The sequence below is a fragment of the Colletotrichum orchidophilum genome, assembly GCF_001831195.1.
Source record: "Colletotrichum orchidophilum strain IMI 309357 chromosome Unknown Scaffold_52.1, whole genome shotgun sequence".
Lineage (NCBI taxonomy): Eukaryota > Fungi > Ascomycota > Sordariomycetes > Glomerellales > Glomerellaceae > Colletotrichum > Colletotrichum orchidophilum.
Genome location: NW_019173008.1, coordinates 1 through 14,193, shown reverse-complemented (window position 1 = coordinate 14,193; position 14,193 = coordinate 1). Strand labels below are relative to the sequence as shown.

Sequence of the window (14,193 nt, the reverse complement as noted above, 5' to 3'; positions counted from 1 at the left end):
ACGTGGACAGGTCACAGAGGCCGGGAAGAAAGAAACTATGCCCATCAAACGAGGGGCGGGTCAAATCCGAAGCGCCGCACTGGATTCGGCGACATGTCTCAACGGAGAGGCACGGAAACACTTGCGCCAACTCTTGTTCGCAACATTACCTCGCCACTTTCTTTCATCTAGAGAGCTTATTGGTCGTCGTGACGAATTTGACATACACATGGCAACGCACCATTATATTCTTGGGACAATAGCCATCGCGAGGAACGGAAAACAACAGCATGCCAAGGTCCTAACTTCTATCATAAGGTCAGTTGAGCTTTCTATCATGTGTCTTCAAATCGAATGACTGACAGGTGCAGAAAGGTTCTCTACCATCGGCTTCTTCCGATCACTTCATATATTGACTTAAGAGACTGACGATTGGATGATATATGAGCGGACGACTTGGTGGCATATAAATAATCTATGCTGGGACTGCCTATCTCCACCAATGTCGATAAAATGGCGAAATAGTAGGTTCGAGTCCAAGAGGCAGTAATGCAGTACTACCCCAATTCTGGTCCATGAACACGTTCACACGTGAGCCCAATTCAGGGAATATCAATCCGAACCCCGTGGCTACATGCAGACAAAGAGGACAGATTATGGGTGCATCAGTCGGCCGAGTTTCCTGAACACCCGTCGTGTTCAGAAAAGCCTCAGGCGAATGCCGCGGCATTCTGAGGACTTCTCCGCGTGGCCGACGGGTAGGCTGCGGGAGCTCCCGTCTGGGGAAGAGGAAGTCGGCCCTTCGGAGACGACGGAGGCAGGCCATCCAATGCTTGTTTTCCACGGGGCCAATTATCGAAGCACTTTACCTGAATCGGACCCTCTTCTGGTCGAGGTTCAGCCGGCTACTGCAGTCAATTCGCCGATAGAGTGCTGGCAAACAGGAACGATCGGCGGACATTTCGGAGCCCAGGATGATTGGAGGGCTCTGATCAACTTGCTAGGACCGAGAGGAAGGCAGTCTTAGAACAAGGACCCCTCATATCAACTATGCCATATTGGACTGAGGTTGCGGGCGGGGTTGATTGGACGAGAAATACAACCAAGTTTGGAAGCGTAGCATTCACCGAAACGGGATCCATTCACATGAACCAACAAACCACGGGTCCTCGAGCCGGAGATCTATGTGGGCGCGGTATTGGAGGTCTGGAGAGAGTTGTATTGAACCATAAAGTTGCCCATTCAGGATCAGGAGAGAATGGGGAAATTGAAGAGTAGCAACAAAACGGGAAGACCTCAAAAGGCGGCCAGAAAATCGTCGGCTCGTCGCTCCGCACTCCCACGAGCGACCCACTTGCAAGCTAACCCATGTCGGTTAGATCGACAATTCTGGGGGCCCAGACGAACGGCCAGGTCGATAATGCGGAGAAGACCCATATATATACGGGGCAGTGATCACAGCCGAACCACTGAGGGCCCGGGGAATCGTTGTGGGAAAGCGGGGAAGATGCGCCTTCCTGGCCATTAGCTGCATCTGTGGCTCGGGGGAAGGAGGCACTTGGATGGAAACAGGTGACAGGTGACTTGCCTTTTTTTGATTTGATCGCCTCATTCCGAACATCGACAGCTCCTTTCGCGCGAGTTCCTGTCAGACCAGGCGAGACGACAACATCACCGGATGGGACAGCTTGACGCCAGGGCACAAGACGTCAAATATCGACTGTGGTCCAACAATTACACCAGCGATTTTCCAGACTGAGACGACAGCGACGACACCCCAGGCCAACAATGAGATACTCAACAGCGTGCTCGGCGTGTCGGTAAGTCATATCTGCGGATTCTCTCCCCTTTGAACTCTCTCCGGACCAGCCCGTTGGCTTTTGGGCGCATCGCTCACCGACGACATGACAGCGCGCGACGGCGAAAATGCGAGGTCCCCGTCGGCGGCGGCCAGTGCACTTACTGTGCGGCTCAGAACATTGCCTGTTCGCGGGCCGGGACCATCATCCAGCCCAAGGCAGCTCCCATCAGTCCAATATCCATCACAACACCAAAGACGCCCATTGTCACCGAAATCATGCTCGCTAGTCCGCCGGGCATAACTCCTTCCGCTGCTGTTGCCGATAAGCCACTATGTTTCGAGCTCGTAGAGTTGTACTTCAAGTATATACACGATCAGCTGCACTCCCTCTTTCACAGGCCCAGCTTCATGCTGGATCTTCACGAGGGGACCGCCCCTTTAGTGCTCGTCTACGCAATGATGGCGCTATCAGCACGATTCTCTTCCAATCCCATCTTCAATGGGATACCGCCAATCTCGAGAGGGGAGCTCTTTGCAAATGAGGGCAATCTACTGCTCAACTTGCGCGACGTCTCACTCACTACCGCACAAGCATGCGTGCTTCTTGGCGCGTACTCTATCGTAGAGGGCGAAGCAGGTGCAGAAACCATCTTCTACTCAGCGGCGTGCAGAATAGCCAACTATCTTGATCTACCTAACCTGCCGACCCCAGACCCGCTTCAGAGGGAGATCCACATCAGAGGTAGAAAACCCACCTCAAATTTGATGACGTTTACCAATCACTGACTCTCATAGTATATTGGTCGCTCTGCATGATCGATGTATGGTCGTCCACTGGAGTTAATCTTCCGCGCCTCATGAACCGCAGGATGGATGTCCCGTTACCCATGAACGAGTCAACTTTTCTCAACATGACCCGGGCAAACAACAACCACTTTGACTTTATACTCGCACCGAATCGTGAAGATTCACTCATCGCTCAGATGATTAAGCTGAATAGTATTCTGATGAGGGTGAATGACGCCATCAAGAGTCTCACATCTGATGTTGATGTGACCAACATCGATGAGACCGTGTCTCAATTATCACAGGAGCTCGAGGCATGGGAGGTCGCTTTGCCCCATAACCTCCGCGATACCCCGAGCAACCTCCACGCTTTCGCCTCACAGGGCCTGGGTCGGATCTTTATCGCTGTGCACACTGGCCACTATCACTATAGCCAGCTACTTTACTACCAGTACCTCGACGAGGTTCAGCGCTTCCCTACTTCACCAACCGCTCAGATGTTTGCGCGCAAATGCAAGGAAAATGCCATTTCCATGTCACGCATCATCGATCTTGCAAACACAACACCAGGGTGTGATGCCAAGTTCAACATGCTCGGACACATCATTGTCATCACCTCATCCATCTTCATTCATACCCTACTCTTCGAGACGGATGAGGCTGAGATTGCAAACGCCCGCGCTACACTCGAGCGTCATTTCAATACCCTGGTCGCTTTGCGAGCGTACTGGCCAGCACTGGAGGTTTGCTTCGCCCGACTGAAGACATTCCACGAGTTGTGTCGCAAGAGCATGAATACCAGCTATCGTATGGACCGGTGGATGTTGCGGTTCTTGACCGAATTCGCGCGGCCAATTGATGAGAAGGAGCGGGACGAGGACGGCCATATGGACTTGGACCGCTGGAGTGTGGGCAACATTGGTATCAGTCCGGAGAATTGGGCATAGCAGTACAATGGCTAGAACCTGGACGACTGAAATCCGGAGCACGTGATTGCCAAGAGCAGGTCGAGTACCCGGCCACAAGTCATTCTCGTCTTCGATCAGAAGCAAAGGAAACGTCAAACAAGCCAAGTCGATATTTCGGTCACCACAATTATGCGACCCTGTTATAAAAAGGTGGCGACAGAATTACGATCGAGAGACCTGGGCAAGTAATGCCTGCTCGGCTCAGTTGGGACCGAGACCTCACCACATCTGCAAGCTCCGCGGCCGTCAAGCTCGCAGAGACCAGATCGGGTAATCGTCTGTAGATGAGCTGGCCTGGCATCCTCCTTGTTAGAACCGATAGCGAGGCCTTTGGAGAAAGTTACGGGATGACCCGAATCGGGCAATGATGCCAAGCATGCCAAGGCGTCCCACTGCGGGTATAATCTCGCCCTCGGGAGCTTAAAATCACGACGAGTCAGAAGGCTTAGAAGAGATTGGGTACTAGAAGCGATTGGGTAGGATTTTGTGATGAACCACGACGCAAGGTTTCACGGAAAGTTATGTGGGGAAGTATATGTGTCATTGAGAGGATGAACAACACGCGATCAGATACTTTTTGACCAGGGAAGGGATGCCGCGGGGTTACACGTGGAACTGAATAAACATCAATCAATCGTACACGCCTCGCTAAATACCCGCGCAGGGTTTACAACGCAAAACGAAGCGAAGTGATCTCGGGACAGACGCTTTTGTTTCTATTTTTCTCATACCTTATACACACAAAACTGGCCAGTGGGCCTCTTCCATCGTAACTGTTCTGGGCCTCCCTCCCCACCAAGTTCACGGGCCCTACTTGACCTACGGAGTGTGCTGGCCAACAACCACCGTTCTCCTCATCAATGACATTGGCCGCGTTGACAAGTAACCCCCTATATCGTATGCTGTTCAAAGCGCCTCAACTGCACGGCTTTATGAAACGTGATCAATCTACCGCCAGGCTCCGCCCTATCGCACTCTGGCACGCCGCAGAAGAAGACGGAAAACAGCGCCGAGCAGACGATGATGCTGGCCAAAAGCTGAAACCGATTCTGGTCTGCGGCAGCGCTTCGAATGGCGCCGTTGAGGAGATGGAGAAGGGTGAAAATTTGACCAAAACGTTCATAAAGAGGGTTAACGAGGATTAAAACACGCTAGGGCCTGTCGCGGAGGCCGCGGGGCTGGGCACTTTTGTGACGACCACGTAGGTCTGGGGGGGCCCCGATTCGAGCCCGAATCCGAACCATTTTGCTTATAATAACGGAAGTCTCGTGGTGACCTTCATAGGGACCATGATTACTCGGAGGAAGACAAGCTCTCATACCATCGCCCAATCCCGATGCCGTCAGGACCAGACATGTCATGATCAGCTCCCTGATCAGCGCCGCGTACGAACCCCACGGCGACAACGAACGGGTTCCGCGTGCCGAGCGCCTTGACGCAGACGGCGCCGTAGTGGGACACAAAGGCCGGGCCCGTCGCCTGCTGGAAGAAGGGACACACCGACGGCGATGGCGGTGCGCTTTGAGGTTCACGCCCTGGAAGAGCTCCTCTGTTCGGCCTTGCTCGGGCTCTTTGAGTAGGGATTATTGGATTTTTGGAGAAGTCGTGGTCAATTTCTTCTTCGGATATGGTGCCTGCGCAGAGGTGATGGTGTGCTTATTTGGCTTCGTTGACGCGGTCTCAGAGGAGGAGCCAGCTGGGGAATTAGGACTTGGTTTTCAGAGTTGGTACATAAATGTTGAACGACGATAAATTTTGCTCATGCCTACCTCCGGCTCCGGGATGGACCAAATTAATGATAACACGATCGAGGGAATGACGTAGAACGGCTATCTTGGAAGCTTGCGTTTCCGCAGCAGATGAAGTTTATGTCCAGACTGCCAAGCTACGTACCTTTCTTGTATAGGATTGTGCGTACGCCATTGGAGGGTCGCTATGTTTCGACAACCATTCCTCGAACGGGAGTTGTTGGGACGATCTCTGACTAATACACGGAAGCAACAGCCAATTCGAAGCCGACGTCGACATTCCAACAACCGTCAAAGACAGCTCTGTACGTTTGAGTAGATCTTTCCGTACAGTTGAGGATTTCTCCCCACGAAAATATGTTCCTCCATTGTAGATGGAACCACAACCGTGGTAACTAATCAGGGCGTAAACACTCATTACGATTTTCGTCATGCGACGACCAAAGCGCGCGATAGTCAGACTTCCAATAACGAGACCTGCAAGACTGTGTTAGTAACCTTGACCCACGACTCCCTTTCAACCCTGAAAATTTCAAAGGCTGTAGACGTACCAGCAGCAAAAGCCAATGCCACTCAATCCATTCAGCAGCGACAGAACGTACGTCGAGATCTTACGATGCCGATTCATGGGCTCAACGTATCGAGACCGAAATCTGCCTGTTTATTCACCTGTTCAGTTCCTACCAGCTGAGCAAACTGCGCTTCCATCATTGACGCTTCAGCCCATTTGCCAATGAAAACATGAGTAAATCACCTTGTGGAAGCTGAAACTTTTGTCATCTTTTCTAGCACCTATTCCCTCTGACAAAAAGAAACATACGGTCAGTATTTATCACGAGGTACAGCACACGAATCGGCATCTGAAGTGGATAGAAAGCGGCTCATTGTAACCCAAAGTGACCGAGGAAAAAGGTTCAGTCCAGATGCTGAGTGCGAGTGAGGGCCGCGTGAGAAAGCACGTGGTGGACAGCACAGACAAAGCTTTTCTGATACTGGGCAGATTTTGTGATAATACTTCACTCGCTTTGCTGTAGAAAAGGAAACGAATTAGACTCAGACGTTAAACGAGACTCGAGACCTAACTATCGCTTGGGGAGGGGAGGCGGGCAGATAAGAAAATACATATCTGTGCATGTGAAAGTGACATAGAGTACCCTTTATAGGAAAAGGCAAATTGGCGAAAGCTTTCATGAAGTGCAAAGACCGCGCAATCATGCGACGAAATGTTTCCCTCCTAGAAGACCTCGAAAAAGCATTCCCACAGCTCCCGAATCAGGTCTTCGGATATACCGACGCGGACTGACCGCACAGCGCGCTCCAGCCGAGGGGGGGGGGCGGGGGGGGGACGCGCCGCCGGGCACCCACACTCGGCGCGCAGTCCTGCCGCCCCCGCCCCCCCCCCCGCCGGGGGGGGGGGGCGGGGGGGGGGGGGGGGGGGGGGGGGGGGGGGGGGGGGGGGGGGGGGGGGGGGGGGGGGGGGGGGGGGGGGGGCGGCCTCGATGCAAAACAAAGTTCAGACGAGAGACATGGATCACCACAAATAATCGTCGTTTCCAACAGATTGTTCCCCCTCTAGCGCCAGACTCGACATAACAGTGGAACAGGAACTGACGTGCCGAGGGCATCGGATAGCCCCACAATTAAGCCGGGCTGATTACTAACACCATTAGAGCGAGTAATCCTCCATCGACAACTGGGATGAGAAGGTTAGCACAGCGAAACACTAGCAGTCAAGCATATTCACCACAATGCAATGATGGAGGGGTGTTCACGAAGCCATGGGAAATCATGTGAAGTGTATAAGCAGGACCATCCTAGTCCGCCCTTTCCATTCGTCTAGTATACTCCGGCACGGCCGTACGTAGCTAGGTAGTAAGGTGAGGTCTTTGTCCAAAGTCCACGTCGGTGTTGTACACGAAACCAACAAGTGTTGTTATATATACATTTGAAAAAGTCCAACAAAGCAATCATGTCTTCATGAGCCTGGTGGTTGAGCTATCCCGTTACCAAAACGGCTCCAGGTTCACTCGAAGTGACTCCCCTTCGCCCTCGATTGAGACGCTCGATTTAAACGCGGCGAACGACGTCACGGGCATGCTGGCGGGCCATGCGGCGGGCCAGGCTGCGCTTGCGCTTCTCCGCGCAGGAAGCCTTGCCAGTGGGAGTAGGCTGCTGAGCGGGGACGGAGCTGTAGGTAGGGGAGGGGGTGGGGGCAGCGTCAGCGGCAGCAGTGGTGCTGGCAGCGGGAGCAGAAGGGGCAGCAGGGGCGGGAGAGGCAGCCGCAGGAGAGGAAGGGGCGGGAGCGGCAGAGGATCCAGAGCCGGAAGAGCCAGAGCCAGAGCCAGAGCCACCGAACACGGAGGGGAGGGCAGGGCCGGGGATGGAGTAGGACTTCAAGCTGTTGTAGATGGAGATGAGGATACCGGGGTCGGTGGGCGTGTAGAGGGCCTCACCCTTGGTGCCAGCGGGAAGATCGGAGCCGGAACCGGTGACCTCGATGTTGAGGCACTGGGGGTAGTTCTGAGCACCGTTCTGCTGACCAGCGGAGTGGAGGGCAATGATCTCGTGGCGGAGAACGTAGTTGCCGGGCTTCAGGGAAGTGGGGATGGTGACAGCCCAGGAGTTGTTGGCAGCGATAAGCTCATCGGAAGCCCACTTGTTGGCGGTGGCGTCAATGAGACCGGCCTCGGCGATCTTGAAGAACTCGAGGGTGGTCTTGTCGACGGTAGAGCAGTCAGTGCCGCAGGAGGCGAGGTAGTCGATGACGGGACCCTTGTGAGACTCGGGCCAGGTGTTCCAGAAGATCTGGAGCTTGTCACCAGCGGCGACCTTGGCGGTGAGCTTGGCGTTCGCGGAGTTCTTGTGGCAGATGATATCGGGACCGGTGTAGGTGGTGGGGTCGACGAAGCCGTTGTCAGTGGCGGTGTTCTTCCAGCCGTAGCTACAATGTTGTCAGTATCAAATGTCATGGACGAGCCAAGGTGCGGCCTCGCTTACACGTCGGGGGGGTTGCTCATGTAAGGGAGCGAGGTGACGTCGTAACCAGCGAACTGCTCAGAGCCGTCGGTGAAGTAGTTGACGTGACCGTGGGCCATGACGGAGGCAGCGCCAGCAATGGCGGAAAGGACGGCGGAGTTCTTGAAGGAAGGCATTTTTGCAGATTTCACAAAAGTGGGAGTTTGTTGTTGTTGGATTTTGGTTTCGGTTCGTGGAAAGAGTGGATAGACTTCAAGTCGTAAAGAGAGTGAACTTCAATCAATGAAGTGTCAAATGAAAGAAATGTGCTGAAAAGCGGAAAAGAGTGTGGGAATGGAAAGCTGTGGAAGTGAGCCTGTTGGATGGGGAGAAAAGAGAGTAAGAAGGTTTGATGTGGACGAAGAGGAGAGGACCTTATATCTCGAGATGGACTGGATTAGCGCTCATGGTCGTGGGCCATTGAATCGTGGCGTACACCTGCGTTGCGTGGGTTCAAGCAATTTCGACCATGCTCGTCAGGAGACAGCACCGATTCTCATCCCATGTTGGTATGCTAGGACGACTGCGGCCCCGTTTCCGTGCCTCACGGAGCAGAGCCAGGGGCCATGTTCAACGAGTCCCTGTGCAAATCCATGGCCAGGCGGTGTCCAGGCTGCGTTGGCCAGGCACAAGTTGATTGCGAACAGGTTGTGATGAGGTGGAATCGCAGAGCGGGGGTCGACGTTGAAGCAGGAGGCGCCCACCCTGCATCAAAAAAGAAGGGGGCCGTGGAACCGCGTCTATCCCCCCGCTGTTGAGCCGGGCTCTAGAACCGCAAGCAGAAGCCGAAGCGAGGCCATCGCGGCTGAAAATGCGCCCATAGGTGGAAAGGCGGGAAACAAGCGGGGGTGGTGGCCATGCCGAGCAGCCATGGCGAGAACAAGCCGTTTCAGCATAAATGAAGGTGGTGACTGGTTGCATCCCGCAGTGCAGGGTTGGAGCAAGACCATCTAGGTATCTAGTGCAGGTTGGCGGCGCGGCAATGAGATGAAAGGCGATAGGGCGCAGTAACGGCAGGCATTTCGCAGCTCGCTTGAGAGCGGTAAGACCTGTTGGTTATGAGATGGTATATGGGCGATGAGGAAAATCATAGTACCATCTGCCACGAAGATCTGTCAACGCTCCACTCCAGGTTAAACTTGGGGGCCAGCGACTGACGGAAGCATAATCGTGGGCTAGTTTGGAGGAGATGAGCCGAAGCGCACTTGCGCCCATATCATATTGGGTCAGACAGCAAACGCCAAGCGAGACTTGCAGTTAGGCTTAAGCACAAGTGGCAGCGAGGCGAGAAATGAACTTTTAGGTGAAGGAATGGCAGTTCGTCTGAGCGTACGAATAAGGAGGTGGTGGGTGGTCAGTGCTGGCTGGCCGAGTTTGCTTCTCGCTGATGCTGGCGGCAGGGCAATGCTTGGCTGGCAGCAGCGAGTGACCCAGGCCCACCGCCTGGCTGACTGGGCGGGCACATGCAGGCCAGTCCTGGACGAGTTCCCGTGTGTGAGTGTGAGCCGAAACCCGATTGACTGGAGACTTGGGAGATTGAAGCCCGGGAGGGATGACGAGTCGAGGCGGGTACTGTAAAGAAGCAACCCGGAGTGGATAGCGGTGGAGGAAACGGGTTGGCATGTCTGTGATCACTGATGACTTATGATGCGACTCTCAGGGCTTGACGCCTTGATGATGGACGATCCACCATCCATGATCCAGCTGTTTGCAACAAGGAAGCATGGCAGGCTTGGCGATGCTTGGTATTCATCTCGAACGTCTGGTCTCCCACCTTGGACGACCAAACATGCTCATGGCCGGCCCCTGGTGACTGTTCTCGAAGCAGCGCATCTGGTCGTAGAGCCTCGCCAACGACGAGCTCGATTCGGGAGCTGGTCAACCTCGATAGGGACCCGGATGCATGCTTCGTATCAACAACGAGCAACAGGCCAGTCACCGCCCCGTAGCCATTGCCTCGGTATCTGCTTCACAGGGCCAGTGGAACTGCCGGCGGGCGCTTGCGCGAGCGGTGGGAACGAAATGAAGGCTGGTGAGATGTTGGCTATGGTCTCCGCGCCGACTCCGCGGCCCTGCGTGACAAAGGAGAGTCTAGGGGAGCGCATGTCGTTGGGCTTCGGGACAGCAATCTATTTGCGACTTTGTGAAAAGATCCCGATCCGTGCTCGACGGGGTCAAGGACTCCAGGTGTGTGCTGTGCAGTGTCCTGTGCGGTGTCACCAAGGGGCAACCTAATGCTGGCACATCACTCAATGCCAATGTTGAATGCAGTCTGGTCAGGGGTACAGCTGGCAGGCAGAGGATTTCACTTTCTTGGGTGATCGCCGTGCAGCCGCAACTCTGTGCCTTGACCAGCACCCCTCTTTTCCCTCGACTTTCCTCGGACTCGTTGGCGGACTCATTGGGAAGCGCTGGGACTTACCATCTCAAATGGAACGAATAGCCAATGGTGCTGCAGGGTTCCTCCCCTTTTCAGTCATCATGTCCGCAGTGGTTCCAAGGGCAGCTGCGTGGGAACTGGGAAGGCAGGGTCCCTTGCTGCTGGACGCCAGTTCCAACATCGGACGGTTCAACCAGGGCTCGTCTTACCCGCGTCCCTTCTAAGAAAGACACTGAGGTAGTTCGTACCTACCTTATCATGGAGCGAATGATCGTGCTAGTCCCGGGTCGAATGGTCGAATTGTCCAACTCAACGGTCAACGGTCAACGGTCATCATCCATGGCCTCGTTGGAAACCCAAATTCGCGCGGCCTGAAACTGCAACCTCCACTTCCACCTCCTTCCTCTCCACGTTCTCGAGGGTACGTATCTGTATCTGTACAGGGGTAAGTGAGATGGATCTTCTTGGCCCTCTCGATCGATCCACCCATCATCAATTCTTGGCAGCCGTGGGCCAAAAATGTCCCTTCCTTCCTTCCTTCTCTCCTCCGTCCAATTTCTTTTGATTGTACCTTCCAAGGCTGCCTGCACGGCATCGCAAGCTTCTGCCTCTCGAGCCCCTCGCTTAACCCGGCCCGTGCTTCCTGCCACTCTGCTCTTGCCCGTTCCCAATTTTTCCGGTGTCTACGGAGTACTTTTTTATTTTTTTTTATTTTCAATAGAACGGATATTGGATCGGAAAAGGAGCTGCCTCCCTGTCTCACTGCATCTGTCTAAAGTGTCTATGGGTCAATATATTCGTCCCATGTCTTGTCCCGTGTCTGTTTATCTGATGACGTTATGCTTCTATCAATGTTCTTGCCCTTCCCGTCCCCTCCCACCTACCGCGACTTTTGGGGGCCCCTGTCGGCCACTTACCGAATCCGGCCCACCCGACGTGTCTCTTACGTAGGCAGCTTTTTTGGGACCTGGGAGAAGCTCGCTCAAGGCATTGAACCACTTCCTTCAGACACGCGGTGAAAGACGCCGAGATTATTACTCTCACACAGACATTATCCGACGCGGAGACGACTTTCGCCTACTTCGCCGGAGCCGTACCCGCTATTCACTTTCCGCAACGTCCTAAAACATGCCGCCCAAAAAAGCTGCCGCTGCCGCTGCCGCGTCCGTCCCGTTGGGCGAGACCGACGCGAACCGCGTCGTGGGCCACAACAAAGCCGCCGAGGTACGCAGCAGCGCAAGAACCATATTTACAATCTCAGAACAATCTGCGCCTCATTGAGCCATCTCAGAATTGGCTTCCGTCACGATTCGAATACTGTCTCTTTTGTCTCGTCTACTCTTGCCTCAGAATTGAACGCCGTGACGTCGCGCCCCACGCTAACATCGTGACACGTCCAGCCCGCCGAGAAGCCGGCGTCCAAGTCCCGCAAGCGCAAGTCGGACGCCGCCGCCGATGGTGGTGACGATGATGCCGCCGCCGCGCCGGCCCCCAAGAAGCAGGCGACCAAAAAGAAGGCTGCTGAGAAGAAGAACGACCCCCTCCCGGACCTCTCCGGAATCGAACTCCATGGCGACGACGACATGAATGTCCCCGTCTTTGACACCTGTGACACCGTTCGCACCAAGATCCGCGCCATCCTCAAGAAGGAAGGCGTCACCAAGGCCGCCTTCTTGCGCGCCATTGTCAAAGCCGCGTACCGCGCCGGGTCGGATCACAAGATTGCGCCCAACCTGCTCACCAATTTCATGAACAAGAAGGGCCCCGTAGCCGGCAACACCAGCACCGTCTTTTACGCGGCCTATGTGTTTTTTGAGAAGCTGCGTGTGAGAGACCGCAAACCCAAGGGGAAGAAGAGAGAGGAGATGGAAGATGAGTGGCCTACTGGCTTTGAGACCAAGGAGCTTTTGGGCGGTCCTATTTTGGTTCACGCCAGTGAGAAGGCTTACATCAACCAGTATGGCAAGACTCACGTTTACTAGCCGCCGAAGGCTAGGTAACGCTTGGACTTCATTTTTACGCTTCGTTTAAGCATGTTTTCTTACAATTATTGAACCCGCCTTTCGGGCTAGCGCGAATATAGTGCACGATCACAATCTTCCAATGACAACGGCTTCTCATCGTGTGCTGCTAATCCGCATCAAAAATTACGAAAATCCATACACTGGACCCGAACACCATTCGATGCATCGCGAATATCTCGGCCGTACAATTGATTCGAGAAACGGCTGGAAATATTGATGGCGCGAGGTTTTGCACCTAAAGCGGAAGGGACGGCCATTTTACTGATATATCTGCGACGGGGGCGGTTCAGGGATACCGGGCCATCGGCACGGACGAGTCATCGGCACCTCGGCTTCCCCCGACTACGAACACATGCCCTGGCCGCTCCCATCCTAGCCCGGCCGAGAGAGGCTAGGAGCCTAGGACCAACCAAGCTCCACTACGCCAGCCAACCATCCCATCTCATCTCACGCTCGCGACCGGCTGGGCACACTTTACCCGTTACTTGACACAAAGCTTAGCCCCGGTAAGGCACATTTACCCCCTGACCCGCTGGACCACGACTTCTTCGGCCTTCGTCCATAAGTTACTACCTGGCCACCTGTTGGCCTGGCGGAATTGTGTCTTTTCTGCGGATAACAGGCCGCAGACCGCTTCAATTGGGGAAAGAAAATCGGAAAAACCGGAACACATGCTTGCCACTCTTCATTAATGAAAAGCAAGCCATTGACTCCGCGTCAGCGGCTATTGTTTCAACAATTGGGGGAATCGTCCACTCCTTCACAAGGGCATAGAAATCCATGAGAACACACCTGGCAGCATGCTGCATGACAGCATTTGGATCCAGCGAAGCGTAATCTCCATCTGCCCTACAATGCCGACGCGGGAAGGAAAACGGCTTGTTGTATGGAATGGTCTTATCTCTTGAGCTTCAGGTGGCAATCACGAGGGTTTTAGCCTTGCTTCTGATTGATGAATCTTCATCCATCCTCACGGCTCTATGCAGAAGCCAGCATCTTTTGTTTATTGTTTTGCCCCTCTTCCCTTTGCCGCAGTTGCACGTCGCTATCTGACCAGGAGCGAGGTAATGGGACTTTGCCGCATTCTTCCGGAAGACCCGAGCCCAGGCTAGTTGGTAGGGCTATGTTTCTACATTGTATGATATAAAGAAGCAGTTCAAGGTTCTCGATTCTCATGTGGCGTGATCTCGTTGAGGAGCGGTTTAGTAGTAGATACCACAGGCATCCAGACTCGAGTGTCGTGCGTGCGCACGCACTTGATGAGCTGCCTCCCTTTGCACGCCAAACATCAATAGACTGAACTTTGTTTTGACTGGGAATTTGCTTCCTCGTCATGAGATCGCATCCCGTACCTGATTCCGCTGATGATTTGTCTTTTAAGGTGGTTGGCCAACGTCTGAGTGACTGTTCATGTCTTGTTGAAGCGCCATGGCTTGGTCTTTCATGCGTCGTAAAAAAAGTCTCTCAACTCGGCTGCGGAGCGACTACACCC

At 54.1% G+C, this 14,193-nt stretch overlaps 5 protein-coding genes across 5 annotated transcripts; 4 read left to right on the top strand and 1 right to left on the bottom strand.

The window, feature by feature from the left end:
• Nucleotides 1-1,767: 1,767 nt before the first annotated feature.
• CORC01_06732 (fungal specific transcription factor) lies at nt 1,768-3,513 on the top strand (the record flags this gene model as incomplete). Its single annotated transcript, XM_022618371.1, has 3 exons — nt 1,768-1,799; nt 1,891-2,522; nt 2,576-3,513. The coding sequence occupies 3 exons, from the start codon at nt 1,768-1,770 to the stop codon at nt 3,511-3,513; spliced, it is 1,602 nt and encodes a 533-aa protein (XP_022475021.1).
• Nucleotides 3,514-4,394: 881 nt separating this feature from the next.
• Nucleotides 4,395-5,677, top strand: CORC01_06731 (uncharacterized protein; the record flags this gene model as incomplete). Its single annotated transcript, XM_022618370.1, has 4 exons — nt 4,395-4,651; nt 4,881-5,048; nt 5,539-5,587; nt 5,657-5,677. 4 exons carry the CDS (start codon nt 4,395-4,397, stop codon nt 5,675-5,677), a joined length of 495 nt encoding a protein of 164 aa, XP_022475020.1.
• A 1,672-nt stretch (nt 5,678-7,349) lies between these two features.
• CORC01_06730 (endoglucanase-4) lies at nt 7,350-8,434 on the bottom strand (the record flags this gene model as incomplete). Its single annotated transcript, XM_022618369.1, has 2 exons — nt 7,350-8,223; nt 8,280-8,434. 2 exons carry the CDS (start codon nt 8,432-8,434, stop codon nt 7,350-7,352), a joined length of 1,029 nt encoding a protein of 342 aa, XP_022475019.1.
• A 3,371-nt stretch (nt 8,435-11,805) lies between these two features.
• CORC01_06729 (calcineurin is a calcium-dependent) lies at nt 11,806-12,659 on the top strand (the record flags this gene model as incomplete). The annotated part of the gene is made up of 2 exons (XM_022618368.1): nt 11,806-11,901; nt 12,078-12,659. 2 exons carry the CDS (start codon nt 11,806-11,808, stop codon nt 12,657-12,659), a joined length of 678 nt encoding a protein of 225 aa, XP_022475018.1.
• A 258-nt stretch (nt 12,660-12,917) lies between these two features.
• On the top strand, nt 12,918-13,190 carry CORC01_06728 (uncharacterized protein; the record flags this gene model as incomplete). The annotated part of the gene is made up of 1 exon (XM_022618367.1): nt 12,918-13,190. One exon carries the CDS (start codon nt 12,918-12,920, stop codon nt 13,188-13,190), a length of 273 nt encoding a protein of 90 aa, XP_022475017.1.
• Nucleotides 13,191-14,193: the final 1,003 nt, after the last annotated feature.